Source organism: Dunckerocampus dactyliophorus, chromosome 20 (genome assembly GCF_027744805.1).
Source record: "Dunckerocampus dactyliophorus isolate RoL2022-P2 chromosome 20, RoL_Ddac_1.1, whole genome shotgun sequence".
NCBI lineage: Eukaryota > Metazoa > Chordata > Actinopteri > Syngnathiformes > Syngnathidae > Dunckerocampus > Dunckerocampus dactyliophorus.
The window spans coordinates 15,008,582-15,026,343 of NC_072838.1; the positions used below are offsets into that span (position 1 = coordinate 15,008,582).

Below are 17,762 nucleotides of genomic sequence, written 5' to 3' on the forward strand. Positions count from 1 at the left end.
ACAAGGGTGTGTGATCCACCGGCTGATGAACAATTGTGATGCTTCTTTTTGATTTGTCATTCAAACAGTCCTCTTCATCATGTCACCGACACGCCAACGGACAGTCGGCGTTGTGGAGGAAGAAATCATTCACAAAGTGGAAGTCTTATTGTAGTTCCCGGCTAACCAATGAAAAACCCATGACATTTATTTGTTGGACTATTTTTGGCATTACGTTTTTGGTGTTGCTCAAAGATGCTTCCTACTTGAAGTGTGCATTTACTGTGAGAGACGAACAAATTGTCAAAGTAAATGTATGCTAAGCATTGAAAATACACTTTTGGGTAAGACCAGGAGGCCGAGCAATTTGTACACACGCGTGTTACGTGCCTCTGATACAGATGACAATGTTTCTGGCCGTTTTTGCAGCCCTGTGTGCACGTGCATCATTGAACAACATTGTCAGTTGTACGTGAAACTGGCAAAATAGTAAAAAACCCCAAAAAATAGCACACTTCATGTGTAAAACTTCATGTAAAAATACGCAAACTGTCCAGTCAAAAGCTGTGATTTCTTTAGATGTCCATAGATGTAACAGCAGCATAATATTTTATGGCTTGAGTGAAGGGATTTCTTAGAATTCTTAGAAAATCCTACCTGTATCTCTATGGCTGTCTACACAAGTAAACAGAAAAGTAAGAAAATAGCAATTTAACATTACATTCGGCAGCAGGCACTTTTAGATGGCAACAACTGCAATTTCTCCAGTAAATAATCCTGATTGCTTGAGTTGGAGCTGTAAACTCAATTTTTGAAGTGTCTGGGAAGGCAAGCTCTTGACAGTGGGGTGACGAGCGCTGCTTTCATGTCGTCATATCATTGAGTGAGATATTTTATCTGTTTGATGGAGATTGAGGGTGATGGGGAAAGACGTGTCAGGATGCATATGGGAACTCTGATGTTTGGAGTGTCCCCAAAGTTCCTCACAACATCACCCAGTGAGGCACGGACTTCAATTAAAAGCATGAAACACAGCTGATGAGAGAATGCTGGTGTGCATTGTGTACTCTTGTCTGTTTTGAGACAATATTGGTGCAGATTTTAACTCACCAGTAACTCATCATTTTGTGTGTCTGCAGCTTTAATGCTAATGAGCTGCGTTTGTCCATGCCTGTCTCCGACAATGTGTGCTTCCAAGAAGCGCTGTTGTGCACTTTTTACATATACAGATATACTGTAACTCTGCACTTGTCCAGCGTAATAAGATGCCATATATTGCATACATCAGTGTAACATTAAGGAGAGGGACAGGGGGACACAGATGTTAGCAACACTAGCATAGCTACTGTACAGTATGTGAGCAACAGTGCTAACATTACACTCACGTTTTAACAGCAACATCATGCCAGGTTAGCCTTTTTGCTGGAGAAAAACAAAGTGATCAAACTTACAGCTCCCACGTCTGAAGATGACGCTCCAGGCTTCATTTTAATGTGTAGCGAAGCCTGCTTTTTTTTTTTTATTATTAAGAAGTTGTAAACAAGTGAGGTCAGTGATTGATTTTTCTCACGTCTGGTGCTTATGAACAGGCTGTCGAGGCACATATTTACTGTTAGAACATGATTAAAAAGTCAATTTTGCACAAAAGGGGACCTGTACGACAAGGACCCAGTCACACAGTGTGATCCTGCCAAGAATAACCCGTGTGGTCATCTCCTGGAGCCTCCTTTTCATTCTCTTTCAGTGCCACTTGTGCGTCTCCCAACCACCATAAACAAGACTTAGGTGGTTTACATCCCATCATTACATCAATCCAGGGGTGACGACCAGTCAGTCCCCCCCGCCGTAAATCTACTTACTGTAGTAGGCCGGGTGTCAGCGCTAACTGCACCACTTTTCTCCTCTCGTGTCTCTTCTCATTCTCAGTGTGCCGGATCACGGCACACACACACACACACACACACACACACACACACCCACACACACACACGGGTGGACACACCTCAGTGCATGGGCTTTTCAAACAAAGCTTGTTTCCATGGTGACCACCTTTACCCTGTTATGGCTGCAAAGCACATAATGTATTTGCAGTCCCATCTTCAGTAAGTCCCACATGGATCACTTTTTTTTCCTCCCCTCCTGTTCTGCTCATTCAAATGTATGAAATGCTCATGACGTGCACAATATGAAGTGTTGTGTCCAGTAGAGAAATACTTATGCATGCTGAAGACGGGGGACGAAAAGGTGCAATGTTCCCTGACAAAGACGAGAGCCGATGGTCGTGACGTGCATCTCTCAGGCATTCACAATTCCCAGCCCTGTCGTGTTTGCTCTGCCGAAGTTTCTGTTTTTCCCCTCCACAAATGTTCAGGAGATAATATCTTCCCTGGAGGGGGCTCCGGTGTGATGGCTTAGCTGAGGCGCTGGAACATTGTGCTGTAGTTCTGAAATCACTCCGTCTGCCACAGATTACTTGACACTAGTCATTTGGCATCGCATAGTGCAGATACAGTACAGCAAGCCTTTTTATTGCACTATATCTTCTCAAGGGACAATACTATGGAAATTAAACTTGGATCTACTTTAGAGTAGCCAGTGTACAGCTTGTATGGTAGTATACCTTTAGCCACTGAAAATGACTCAACACACAGCAATTCATGTCTAAATAGCTGGCGTCTTGCTTGCAGTCAAGTATAGTGGCGGTAGTGTCATGGGGCTGCATGAGTGCTGCCGGTGCTGGGGATCTGCGGTTCATTAAGGGAACCATGAATTCCAACATGTACTGTGACATTCGGAAACTTGGCCGCATGACCATTTTCCAACATACTCGGGAACCTAAACGCACCTCCAAGATGATCAAGGTGACGGATCAATTCCATGCCCAAGAGGATTAAGGCAGTGCTAGGTTACAGTGACACTAAATAAATATTGACACTTTAGACACCACTTGGACATGTGAGGTGTATATACACTGGGAGGTGTATTTCTTAATGCATGTTTCCCCTGAAAGAACCGCAGCTTCCCAGTGCCAGCAGCACTCACGCAGCCCCAGGCCGACACTATCACTATGCTTGACTGCAGACAAGACATACGTTATTCAGAAAATAATGTGTGTGTGTTGTGTCATTTTCAGTGGATAGGAAATCAATACTGCTATCCAAGCTGTACACTGGCTACTCTAAAGTATATACAAGTTGAATTTCTATGGTATTGCATCCATTTGAGTATGTTTCATCATCCAGCTATTCTATTACTATCTACTCTATAAAGCCCTTATCTCATCATATGTTAGTAACAGTAACAAAAGACATGTAGTTAGTGTTCATCGTGTGATTTTTCTAGCACGATACACCCTTAAAAAAAAACCCTTCTGAGACAGAAATAGCTCACCGTCATCCCCTAATAGCCTACCCTTCCTCACTTTTAATGACAGCCAGCGCATTAGAAGATTGTCCGCACGGTAACCTTCCTGGTGCGTTCCGTAATTGGCTGTGAGGATTACGTTTTGGATGTAGCGGAGCATATCGAAGGGTGGGAGGGAGGGCACGCTGCAGCCGCTGCAAACAAAGGGTTACACCGAGTCAGCCGCAGTCTAAAAATAGACTGTTGCTCTTGCTCGCCTCTGCATGGGCCTCTATGGATCTGTGCCTTTAAGCGCTCGCACGTGAGCTAAAAATAAACCTCCTGATGAAAGCATGCATATGCACGCTCAGTAGAGGCTCTCGGCTTCTTCCCCCTGCGGCATAACACATTGCCGCTGTTCGGAAAGATGCATGTTTTTAAATCATTTAGAATTCCGCAACAGGCTGTGTTGGGGGATGATTTGATTCTTACTCACAAGCCAGGGCACTCACACACACACACACACACACACACACACACACACACACAGACACACGAGCGTGCACACTGTAGTAATATAAAGACCTCTCAAGCGAATGAAATGCAGATTGAGCTCTGCTAAAATAGAAGTCAAGCAGTAGAGATTATATCAGCTTTATTTAGCTATACTGCTACATCCAGGACGAAATCAGGTGCCTAAATTCACCATGAAACTATTAATTACTTGGAATTGCACACTTCTGAAGTCTAGTTTTAAAACCAAAGAATGTACATAGATTTACATTTACGGCACTACTATGTCTATGTAATAACTGTTATTTGTGTGATGTTTTTACTGTATGATTTCATTGGGACATATCAGTATTTCCCTGGCTAACTTAATGGAATTATTATGAGCGAAATGTCTGTTCTTGCATTCAGTTATGAAATGTTTAATTAGTCGTAGGTCGTGGGTCGTTTCCCTGCCACCCTTTCAGCCGGTGTTGCCGTTAAAGCGCCAAATTACTGAGAGATAATGTTAATTAGGAACACAGTGTCAGAGGTCACCCCCGGAGTTGGATACGGTGTTGTTTGGTTACGCCAAATAAATGCATGTGCATCATCACAAACTTCTACTTTACATCATCATCAACTTATCTTATTAAAAAAAACTAAAGTCATTTGTATGGCGTTCCCTGCAGACGTGTGCATATTGCTCACACAAGATGTTCATTGTTAACATTTCACCCCCAACATTGTGAGGTTGAGACACTCCCGAATTTGAAAAGGACCGTCGGCAAACAAAAGGTTTCGTGGATCGTATGAGACGGAGCTGCCGTGAATGGATTTCATCACACCAAAATACCCAGAATAATGATCTTTGAATTGGATCTGCTGATGAATGCCTTCGGCGTGCTCAAATCACCTCTCTCTTGCCGTAAGGCTCATTGGAAGTCATGAAAATGCCAATGAGATGCCGGCTAGAACACACAGAGCTCGGCAAAGCCCGGAGAAAATAGAATTGCCTGTCGTATCTGTATGCATAGACAAATGAAATTATGGAGTTATGCAAATCTGTGCAAAATCTTTGTAAGAATATTGAGATGCTAAGTACTTCAATCTGGCTATCCATCCAAATACCTTACTTGGAAAAAAAAAACATCTGGGGATTCGACCCAACATGGCCACCCTTCAGCACACTCAGCCTGTTATTGAAAGTCTTGTGATGGCCTAGATTGGTCTGCAGATGAACTAATCCTGAAAACACATCATATCACTGAAAAGTGGAGATGTGTAGCTACTATAATCACTGATCTGGTTGTCCTCTCTTGGCATACCAGATACAGTCAAAACTCCAACACTTGTGTGTTGCTGTTTGCGGAAACAGAGGAAAACACAGCTCTCATTTATGAACAAGTACTGTATATTGCACAACACAGCCCCAACAGAGCCAATGTTGTAATAGCGACGTAACAAGCAAATTGCACAGCCAGCATTAATACCGCTGATGTGTTCATTGTAAACGATACGGCAAGTGTAACACGCATTAGTTTTACACCAACAGCTGAGAAGCAGTATCTTAAAGTGCATGCAGAGGTACATAGAGTTGCTGGGTGCTGACCACTCATGATACCCCAAATGCGGCGACTGCCATGTTGTGTTGTTAATAAAAGGTTGCCTACAGCCACAGCTGGTAATGCCAGTGTTTTTTTTTTAACCTGGCTCTAATTCGAGACCCTGGCTGTTATTTGCTTTTGTATACCACACACCCGGCGACTATAGGAGATTTGGTGGTTAATTGAATAGTGGCATTAATTGGAGCATGTACGGCAAATTCACAAGTGTGTTTAGCTGTTTTTTTGTTGTTGTTGTGATGCCACCACCTTAGAAGCCTACCAGTGATGTCAAAAGAGGACAGTGGGATGATAACCATAGAATCACAAATGGAACTTATTGGAACAATTCATTAAATATTCATTACATGTAGAAAATAGCAGTTAGCCGAAAGTGTAATGCTGTTTTGCTTTCTTTTAGTTTTATTATACACTGGTTAACCTTACATTGCCTGTATAGTTAATGAAAACATTCTGAGGAGTAATGAGTGAGTTGATTCACTTTACATCATTTGCTATGAGAATTCTATGGATGTCAACCTTTGTCAAGGAATGGACAGAGGCAATCTTTGGGATGGGCAATAAAAAAAATAAAAACTCCACCGCACTGTGATTAGCATTATTAAATAGAAGGGGTGTCACAAAATCTTACGAGATTTCTCGTTCAGAAAAAAATAACGAGCGATGATAAATAAATTAATTCATCACATCAATAAATGAAAATGAACTCTATAATTTTGCCTGCCTCAATATATTGCCATGTGCATGCGTGGCTGTTTTCCTTGTCTGTCGCCTCCAAACAGGCAGGAAGAGAGCTCACTCTGTGCATTGGTTTCAGCACTTTGGCGCATTTGTTCCATAGAACAATGGCATGAACGCAGGGAGCCCTTTTGTCAGTCATACAGACCTTTGTCTCGGTGGGTGGAGGCGGGGCGTAGTAGAAATAAAATGAGTACATTAGTAGCAATATACTGTCATATATATATTTTACTATTTTGTCATTGTACTTTTGTGAAAAGTAGTGTTAAAAGCTTGCCTCGTCTCCTTCTCGTAGACCCAGTGTTGTGTATCGTCTCGTCTCGTGAACAGAGTGTTTCGAGACACCCCTATTAAATGGCAAAACACAGTTGGTGGCAGCAGTACCTTTGTAAGATACAAATAGAAATAACCTTTGTAGTTGTTTCATGTTAAATGTTGAGAAGATGCAACTCATGACATGTCAGACGGTGGTGTCCAGCATTTTTAGAAGTGATACATATTTGAAGAAAAGCAGCACTCATTTGAAGATGGGACGTCAGTGGTGGGTTGACATTACCCTTGTCTCACGCATCTTCAAAGATTCTCGCAAGACCTGCTGCAGCTTATGATCTCGTTTGTGCTGCTTTGTTGGAAAGGCTGCGATTCGATAATTGCAACATTTAGCTTTGATGCAGACTCATGCTTTGCACTGAATGCCCTGTCTCTCTTCCAGGATGGCCATCCAGGTTGACAAGTTTGACTTTGAGAGCCTGCCCCTGCCCGACCAGGAGACAATACGCTTCACTAACCCCAAACAGCTGGAGGAGGAGCGGCAGCACGCTCAGGGCTGTCAGATCAACAGCAAGCTGGGCATCTGTTGGAGCATCATATCCTTCTATGGGCCCAACTGAGCCGGACATAAAGCAGACGGTTTGTATGTATTATTCAGTAGCCTCACTCCATAAGGACGCTGTATTTTTTTAAAGACAAGATTTAGTGAACTCTGTGTGTTGACAGTCAGAAGAGGGATAAAAAACATCTGGATTCTGCATCTGGAGGCCCCGTGGCCACCGGGGAACTTGTTCCTCAGCTCTGACAGATGGGGAACACTTATGGCTCAGTGCTTGACACTTTGACACTGTGTTGTGATGTCTCAATGTGTGGAGGTGACGTTGAAGCAATTACTCACACCTGAAGCATGTTCACGTCATTTTGGTCCATCAAAGGTGGAATTTACAGTCTATAGGTTTAAGTTTGGATATGAATCGTATCCAAAACTTTCATATCATCACTCGTATTGCAGGAAATGCATTAATAATGTCACCCTGAGGACACTCACCAATCTGGAAGCCTTAATAACAGGCAAACTGAATAAATACTGCTTTGGCAGCAACATTTCTCTTGTAGGATTTCGACAGCACAATCTTCCACATGACTATTAACAGTTTAGTTTAGCTTTTCTTAAACAGCTAGCTCACAGATACAAGGTCAAAAAGGTGCAAGACAGGTCTACCTGGTTGTAAGACATACTGAACATACTATTTATGCGAAATGACTTATTGAACACCCATGAAGATAAGCGCTTGTGGCTCTACAACGGAGCCCTGAGGAACTGCTGAATCTTTTGCTATCATGTTCTCCAATATCAGCTGGGTTAAAAATGATAATTTTATGTAATCCGTTTTTTTAGATTTGTTTCGGGGTGTATGTAAAGTCGCAACAATTAATTGATGAATTGATGACCAATATTATCTAATTAATCGATAGCTATTTTGCTATTCGACAAATGCTTTTTTGATTGGACAACAGTTATTGACATTTTTGCCTCTTTTCTGATATGTTCGTACCAAACAACTATCTGTGTTTAGTTCAAATTGATTTGGTCCGTCTGGGGTATAACTGATTACTCGATTACTTGAAACAAGCTTCAGGTTTCAGCTTAGTTCTCAAATGTTAACAGAAACTTGCGGGTGTTTACAGAAATGTGTCTCATGAAATGACTGCTAACTCCACTTATACTTTGCAGAACTGCACCGGGTTCACAGTTTTAACCAGCATAAATTTATGGTAGCTGTCTCAGCTTCTACTTGTGCAGCTGATGTTTGGCAGACGATGGCTACCCATGAAGACAGAGCACTTGTGCTCCTACAAACAAGCCCTGAGGCACTAATTCAGCATAATTTGCTGAGGTTTCCTGCATCTTTTTGCTTGCTGTGTTGCCAGCTCTCAAAAGGTTTACAGAACCCTGTGTGTTGTTCTAGGAGCTGCTTATCTGGCTCGTGCTCTCCAAATGTCAACTCTGTGAAATTATAATTACTCCTTGATCGCCATATTTTGGGTGGATTTTTATGATAGTATTTTGTAAAATTATATTTCTTATTATTTAGTCACGATTAATTCTATGTCATTAACTAGCTCCACAGCTTTTTCCACACCATTTGTCCTTAACCACACGCACCCTTCTCTGCGGCGCCATGGCGAGGCCAGCGTGGAGGGAGTCCTTAACCAGCTGGTCCTGGAGCACCTGCAGCTGGCGCCCCTGCAATGGGGTGAGTCTCATAATGTCCCTACTTCCGAAAACCTTGTCACACTTTTACTTCATCCCTGGTTATCCAGTCAACCTTGTTACCTGTCATTTAGTATGTGGACCCCCACAACTGGTCTCAAGCCATGTTTTTTATTTGCATACATAATAAGGAAGCAGTCTATTTTAGAAAAGTGTAGACAGCAGCTCGGGTAATGTGCGAACCTCCAGAGAGGTTTTTTTTTTGGTCACACCATCTGTGATCATCATCTGAAAGCACTTTTGATTCAGTAAGGGTGTTTGTTTTCCGAGATTCGCAGCACCTCGTTTGGGCCATGCCAGCGTTTTGATTAGTCGGTCGGGGCGATTGTGCTTTTGCAAAGCGGAAGCAATCTGCAAAAGGAGACGATTAAGCATGGAAATGTAGACTTCGTCGCTGTAGGAGGGAGAACTCGCCAGTTTAAAAAAATCACCTTGATGCCTGAAAGAGTTGCATTATTTTTTGCATAAAGGTGGCCTTACAGTTGTAGCCTCGGCCTTGCAAGCCCTGCTGATTATATGAGCCAAGTAATTTGCTTCAGCCCATTAGGATGCCTTTATCTGTGTTGCCAACACTATCATAGGCTCAATTACGGATGTAATTCAAGCTTTTCCCCTGTGTCTGAAATTGTTAGTCTAATTGGGTACTTTTACTGCTCCGTTTTGTGCCTCTCTGTGCTTAGGCTGTGTTCACACTTATCATGTTTGGTTGTGTTAAAACAAGGACCACCTGTTTAAGCGGCCTTGGGCCACTTGTTTAGTACATAAAAGGGTTTGGATGGTAACATTCGCACTGCCTGCTACACTGTTTAGTTACAGTAGATTTTGACATGACTGTGAAATGACTTTTGTGGCGCCCCCTTTGGATTTTGCCCAAAAAATACTTCGGAAGACATGTTTGCATACATGTAGATAATACAGATATCCTCAATATTTATAATCATTAGATAAATGGTAAATGACTTATGGACAATTATCATTTTCCAGATTATAAATTGCACTTTCAATCCAATAAATTTTTTCCAGTGCGATTTATATACAGTCGTCCCTTGTTTATTGCAGTTAATTGGTTCCAGACCCTTCCATGATAAGTGAATTTCCGCGAAGTAGGATTCAATATTGATAAATTGAATGTTTTCGTAGTTAAAGCATAGAAAACCTGTTTAAGATCTTCTAAATAGGTTTTTTTTAACATTGTTAGAGCCCTGTAAACATGAAATAACACCCCTATAGTCACCTTTATACTCCTGTCATTCGTTGTTTACACCACATTGCGCAACTCCTATCCGCAGGCTATACGTTTTCTGAACGGAAACAAGAGAGGGCCGCCAGGTTAAGCATAGCAACATCTGAGCTAACTTAGCCTCCAGTTTATGTATTCTAAACTTAAAGGGTTTGAAATGGAGTGGGGAAGAAGGACAAAGTAAGAGGCCAAAAACTTACCACTTCCACACAGAATGGGTGGATAACTTCTTTTCCCACTATGTCATGTCGGAATGGTTGACTCCATATTGCAAGTTAAGGTAGGGTAATGTCTCATCAGTGGAACATTACTGACGCCTAATGACCAGAATACTACAGATGACTTGTATTTTAATTTTTTAAATAATAAAACAGCGATCATTCATTAAATAAAGAATTTTTGGAAAACTGCAATAGAGTAAGGGAGTGATATTCGAACCGCAAAGTGGCGAGGGATGACTATTTGTTTCCTCTTTGTGACGCATCATCATGACCATTTTTTTGACTGATGCAACTTGTACTCCAGAGCGACTTATAGTCTGGAAAATACTGTAGTTTTTAAGTAAGTAAGATGCTTTGCTTGATGGCAGCCATGTTTTTCAACCAATCCTGCTCTAATTTTACAAATATATGCTTGTCAGTCCTCTGAAGTTGTGTACCTAAATTCTGTGGCAAACCGACTAAGCAACCTAAAGTTACTGCTAATGTACTGTAGCACTGTGTGAGAAATTTTAAGTCAATCCGACTTGAGCGCCACCATGTGTATTTGCCAGAAATATAATAGCACGGGCAACATAGTAGCATGTTTTGACAAATTTTCACCCTTTCATGTGCAGCGGTTCAGGAGTAGATTATGATTGTTTTTGCCTGTTGCTTTTTGTCGCATATAATCATGGTGATAAACCTGTTTTAATTGTAATTCCCCCCTTAAGCAGCAGAAGCTTTTCTAGTGGCGTAATGGTGATGTCTGTCAGCAAGCCACATAGTGTGTTTTTGCATGTTTTGAGTTTATCGTTCGTGTTGGAGAGCAAACGGAGGCCATTAGTAAATCAGCTTGCCTTGAGGCATAGTCTTAGTCAATAGCTGCAACAGTTTTGAACATTTCTGCCACTTATTGATTGCACATTTGTTCCTGCAGGGTGGTAGAGTCCGTTTTATCTCAAAACCGCTCAGACTGCACAAATCCTTATGCTATTTGTGCATTCCTCCCCTTCACTGTGTGCATAGACTGAATATAGCGAGACCTTTATTTTTTTTTATTCCACAAAGGAGCTACCAGGCAAAAAAAAAAAAATGTAAATAAGACCAGTCACATCTTTTTGGTTTCTGAGCTTAAATCGATAGGAATTTAGCCTTGACCTCACTTCTATACTAATTCCGATAGATTTGTACAAAATCTCTTGTCTTTTGCATTTCAATTAAATTTTCCGCCCCAACAATCAAACTTGTCAGCCACTCTTTTATTCTATGACAAATTTGAGGAGAAGAAAAAAAACCCACAAACAAAAGAGAAGCCCGCCAAACTATACACATCGACCATTGATTTCATTGTGCGCATGAAAAGGGTAAACAGTTTTACAAACTCTCTGAATGCCAGCAGCGCAGTCTCAGAGATGTTTTTCTGAAGGTTACTGCCTGACTGCTTTTATTATCTCTGACAACATTTTATTGTACTCAGAGAAATCATGAGGGGTACTCGTCATCCTTTTTAAACTGGGAAGATTCAGGGGGAAGACATATGTTGACGTGATAATTCAGGACAGACATCACTTGTTCTTTCATGGGACCTAAATTGAGTGCACCCTTACATTTCAGCAACTACTGTATTGTACTGTATCTTGTCAAGATACAAATGAATCTTGGATGTACTTTAGAGTAGTAAGTGTACAGCTTGTGTAGCAGTATAGATTTACTATCCACCAAAAATGACCCAACACACAGCCATTGTTGTCTCACTCAGGGGTTCTCAAATGGTCTCAACCAGGGACCCCCATTTTCCAATGGTCATGGAGTCGCGACCCACTTTTAGTTCAGTCGTTTTTATATTTATTATTTTTTATTGTTTTAGATTAGGTCATTTTTATTTTTTAAACAATTTTTTCACTCTTGTATTTAAGTCATTTTTAGTATTTATTTTGATTGTTTTTTTTTACACTTCAAATAATTTATATTTGTATTTATTTATTTATTTATTTAAGTCATTTATTTATTTTTTTATTATTTAAAGGTTTTATTTAAACCATTTTTTATTTTTATTTAATTTTATTTTTTACGCTTTGAAGTAACTGACATTTGCATTTCTTTTATTTTTTTTTCCACTTTTAAGTAATTTTTTTTTTTTAAAGATTTCTCAAATATTGCTCTATTACAGTTGAAGTACATATTTATGTCATTTGTGACAAGCTGTCTGTGACCCACCCAGGTTGACTCTGCGAACCACTTTTGGGTGCTCTAACTCACCAGGAATACAGATGAATACAGGGCTCAGGAGGTAGAGCAGGTCGTCCAAAAACCTGAAGCTTGGCCAGTCACTGTCGTTGTGTCCCTGGGCAAGACACTTCACCCACCTTGCCTCCAGTGCTGCCCACACTGGTGTATGAATGCCAATGAATGTATGGCCACGTTTCTACCCCAGGGCAGCTGTTGCTACCGCCACCAGTGTGTGACTGAGGAGTGAATGAATAATGGGTTCAGTAAAGTAGTCACCTTTACACGTGTATTACCCAATATAGTAGACATAATAAGCAAAAATTTGCCTGTTAAGACATAAATAAGACGCATACTCATGTGTGTTGTTATAAATGTTCTCCCTGGGGAGCTAAGTGGTGGGTGGACAGGAAGTGACGTTGGCGGTTCAGAGTTGAGTTTTAGTTTGGTGTGGTTTGCAACAGTAGCCCGTTTTTTTTTTATTAGGGATTTTTTATTAGGGATTATTGTGCCTTCAAAGTTGCAATAAAGCCTGTTGTTCCAGCGATCAAGTCTGGCACTTGGGTGTCTCATCGAACATTACAGACACCCAGTGACTAGTGTAGAATACTGCATATCATTCACCGTGTCTTATATTTGCCTTATATTTGTATTTTAATTCATGAAAAAAACATTTACCCTTGAAAATGCTTAATTTAGGCAAATGCGTAAAAATTTGCTTCAATGTGCATATATTTTTTTACTAATAATAGGCCATATTCAACCATGCGACATGATTTATTAATGAATGTATTTTGGAAAAACTGTGATAGAGTGAAGCAGCAAAATTGGAACCGCAAAGTGACGAGGGACGACCGTATTTTGCGAAGTGGCGGTGAATGAACACTGCTTGTCAGGCTTTTAGTCAGCAGGTTTGGAGAATGTGTCATATCCAGGTTTCATTTCTGTAGTATTGTCCCTTGAAAAGACCTGAAATGAAATGTGAGAGGTGTATCGACTTGTGTGCATATGATAATTGTCTTCTAAGGTTTACTACCTTTGCTGTATTTTCAGCTATAACCGTAAACCTATGACTCAATGGAAACTGCACCACACTTTTGGGCAATGCATCATCCACCATAAAGTGCTCTGCTGCAAACTTGGGAGAAAGCCACCAATACCATCCATCCAAACGCTTTTTTTTATATTACGTGTGAACTGTGCTGTATATATTCTCACCTCTCATCCCCATTGAGGGATTATTTGAGTATTCTAATTTGTGCTGCTTGTGTTGTAGTCCCTTGAGATCAATTGTCTTGAACAAGAGGAAAGCTTTTAGTGTGATTTGCAACATTTGCATAGCTAGAGAGCGAAAACACGCATATTGAATATTGTTTTTGATCATTTGCATGTTAAATGAGTTTCAGCGCAAATTGCAGACGAGACAATGGCGTCTAATGTAGCATTCCTACCTGGGCCACAAGGTCAGGACAGGTGCCTCTATTTGCTTTTTTGTGCAACCTGGCGTTATGTAGATAACCTTATTGATTTTATAGCTCCCCGTCTGTCAGTTTGATTAAAGGCAAAGCGATGCACCTCATGATAGGCGTCACTATATCAAATTAATGGAGCGTTGCTAAATAAACAGTCACCTGGCCAATGGCATGGAGTTGACACCTTCATAGTGGGTTAGAATCTCACCTAACAGACAAATACAGGAATATATGCTGAATAAACCTAATTAGCAATTCTTTCTCGGTTCAGCAAGCCGCGAGCAGCAAAACAACACACCCTCGTGTGGACTTTGCACCCACTGCCCTCCCCCCCCTCCTCCCCTCTCCCTTTCTCAATGGAATACAAATTCAGCCATGAATGGAAAGACAAATGTTTAGCCTGGAAGAGAGATGGAAAGAGGAGGGAGTGGGCCCTCGCTGTAAAAGGCGAAGAGATGATTTAATAAGACGGCACTTCTGAAGCGACTCGGTGGCTGTTTTTTTTTATTTTATTTTTTTTTTATCCACCGCCCCTTCTTTTCAGCAGACACACGGGGACGCCTCTTGAAATAATCCAAGCTTTTGTCAGGTGCCCAATTGCTGTGAGTGATGCAGGTTGACAAATGGCGTCGTCAAGTAGCTCACATCCCCACCCAGAAAAAAAAAAATCCCTGCTGTGATAAAGATGATTAAATATGCGACCTGAGAGAGATAGGGAGGATGGCGATGAATGCATGCATTCTTGGCAGGAATGAAAGAAGGTGTTTGATTGCACATGTACAGTGGATGGTCGTTTGTGTGCTAATGCATCATCAGATATCCGCAAAGCACCGCTATGTTCCCTTTGGGAGAGGCTCTTCTTGTCAATTTGTCCAATCTTAGTCTTTCCTACTTCCCATATGTAACAAAACGTGTGGGAAAAATCTATCATCTCCCTTCGGTCGCTTTTGAAGTCCCGGGTTTTCATGACAACCTTCCTCATGGCCATGATACCGCCTGACCCGCCCCTGGCTAAATGAGCCCGCCCGTTGTATACACCCACCACTTTACGGAGGACAGCTTCAAGGAGGCTCTACTATGTGTACTGTACATGCTAAAATACAGCTGCCAACTGGCGGTAAGCTCCAGATGTGGGAGATGTACGTTTAATCATGTTGTTTTTCTTCAGGGAATAGGCTAACCCAGCATGATGTTGCTGTTAAAACGTGACTAACTCGCATAGCTATGATCGTGTTGCTAACGTTTGTGTCTTCCCCCACTCCTTAACGTCTAAGCCTCATAAATCATATTTTATTTGGCCTCTAAAGTTTTTTTGTTTTTTTTTAGATATTGTTCTCCAAAACAATTGTACCCAAAATAAATGCAAAGCTTTTTAATTAATGTTTTGCTGGCCCTGGCACTGGGTCCATAGAGTCCAATGGATTTAACTCAAAACAGTTTATTCCTGTATTGTACACACATGAGGGCCGCACTGTGGCCAAGTGGTTAGCATGTTGGCAGCTATGGAAGATCTGGGTTCAAATCTCCGTCGACTCTAAATTGTCCATAGGTATGAATGTGAGTGTGAATGTTTGTTTGTCTATATGTGCCCTGCGATTGGCTGGCGACCAGTCTAGAGTGTTTTTCCCCGCCCAAAGTCAGCTGGGATAGGCTCCAGCATACCTCCGCGACCCTACTGAGGATTAAGCGGCATAGAAAGCGAATGAATGTACACACATTCATCCGTTGTTGTTAGAATGTACTTGGGTTTAATTAAAAGGTAATACATTCTAATATCATTTGGATTAGTTGGGAATATTTTTTAATTAATCTTGTCATTTTTGGCCACATGCACAGTAATCCCAATGTGGCTTTTTTTTAGATTTAAGACACGTATTGTAACATGTTCTACTAAAAATAAATGTTCATTGTAGCTGCCAGAATTCGGGATATATATAATAATTGATAAATTGATCACTTAACATATGGTAAATTATACATAATTATGTCTCGAAGCAACTGAGGCAAAACGTAGCGCAGTACTTGCTTGTGACCAACAGAGGTGCTGTTGAGTCAGATCAGCTACAGCTGCGCTATGTATAAGTCTTCTACTCATGAACTGCTGCACACAAAAGGGTGAACATTTGTCAAAACACACACCCCTACTGTGTTGCCTGTGCTATTATTCTTCTGACAAATACAACACATGATGGCACTTTTATTAAACCTCATAAGCTGAATTGACTTCAAACACTACAAAACACCCACTATAATTTGACTATGTTATGCCCAATTACCATGAAATTTGAGGTACACCTTTGCGGCACTGACAAGCACATGTGTGTCAAATTTGAGAAAGATTGGTTGTAAAACATGGCCGCCATCAAGCAAAACGTCTTTGCAGGGGCACTATTCGGCCATACTTCATTGAGCCTTTCTCCGATGATTATAAAACTTTTAAGGATTGTACCTGCATGCATGTCTTTCAAAGCATTTTCACCACAACCCATAGGGGGCGCCATAAATGTTAACACGTTTACTGTCATGTGAAAAATGAGACACATCATGGGACAACTCCTTCACCACAACATAGTACAGTGTTTAATGAAGACATAGGACTGGCGTTTCAAGCACACGTAAATCTTGAATGGTAATCGGGATTTGCAGAACATGCCCCTCAGAACAAGCTTTTGCATGCACACGCTGCGTAGCGTCGGTCTAATTGGTGCGTTGAGGCGGTTGATGAAATATCACTGGTAAAGGTGGTTATTTTATGACCGCTCCACTCACTTCCTTGCTATCCACCTACCGGATCAGACAATCTTAAATTTGCAACGAGAGCTGCCCATTTAGTGTGATGGATAAGCCCCAAAGAGGAGCAGCGGCCAAGCAGAGTTGGATTTATCTGCTTGTTTTTCACCTCTGTCGCCCAGGCTCTGTCAATCAACCCCACTAAAGATCCCCTTAGTGGAGGCAATAGAAAGTCAGAGTGGGCGTCTATACCTTTAGCAGACACTTTCTCCAGGGCGTGAATCTATAGCGGCATGGTTGACTGGACGATGTTGGCTCTGTGGACCAAGACACTCTTTATGTTGATTAGTGATGGAAGAAGTGGTGTTTCGGTGGGTATGAGAGTAGTGTTAGCAATACACAAGAATACTGAGCCAGTCTATTGTTGCCCATGTAGCTCTCCCTTTTGTCCTCGTGCCGATGTCACGTTAGCACATCTAACAAGCTTGGGGCGTCCATTTATGAGACATTTATCATGGCTCCAGAACAATTCAAGCTGTCAGTGCTGCAGTTTGGGGGAGTAGTGGAAATTTATCAGACCGTCTCCAGCCTGCCACCGATAGTCCACCTCATCAGCTCTCATTCATTTCAACCGGTGGGATCAGTTCAGTGTCTTTAGTGTGTTCTTTTATTTTTTCACCCTTCGTGAGATTCTAGGGATATTTTGTGCCATTTCGTTTTTTTATTCTCAAGCCATTGTGGCTGTGTTGAATGAACACAGATCAAATTTGCCAGTGGATATTTATTTATTTTTAAAAAACATTTCAAATGTCGTCCATTTATTACAGTCGGCTAAAACAGGGGTTCTCAAATAGTCGCAACGTGAGACCCACGTTGTTCAACTGTTGAAAAGCTGGTTTTCTCCCTTTTCTAGTCGGGACCTGATATTTTCCTGAAACTTACCTATGTTCTACTGCTGATTACTGAAGAACGGAAAAAGGTAGAAACAAACTTTTTTTTCTGATGCAAGACAGGAGACTAATCTTTCTTTTGGTAGGTTCCATGTTTATGTAGCCATAGAACACAATGTTCTGTGTGCCTTGAAAGATCAGTCAGAATCATCTAAAATGGCCACTACTGAAGGGGTCGTCTTTTGAAAAATAGCTGAGATTGAATGAGTTTAGGAAATAAAAAAAA

General features: G+C 41.2%; 1 protein-coding gene across 7 annotated transcripts in view; it reads left to right on the plus strand.

Moving 5' to 3' along the window:
- The window catches only part of trappc9 (trafficking protein particle complex subunit 9), a 131,322-nt gene that overhangs the window by 68,580 nt on the left and 44,980 nt on the right, over window positions 1-17,762 (plus strand). For all 7 annotated transcript variants that reach the window (XR_008567105.1, XM_054762972.1, XM_054762971.1 and 4 more), the window contains 2 exons: window positions 6,886-7,038; window positions 8,610-8,701. Coding sequence is in view for 6 of the 7 variants with exons in the window: in XM_054762972.1 (XP_054618947.1) it covers window positions 6,886-7,038; window positions 8,610-8,701 (245 nt within the window). In the remaining variant the exon portion in view is untranslated. The remainder of the gene's footprint in view (window positions 1-6,885; window positions 7,039-8,609; window positions 8,702-17,762) is intronic.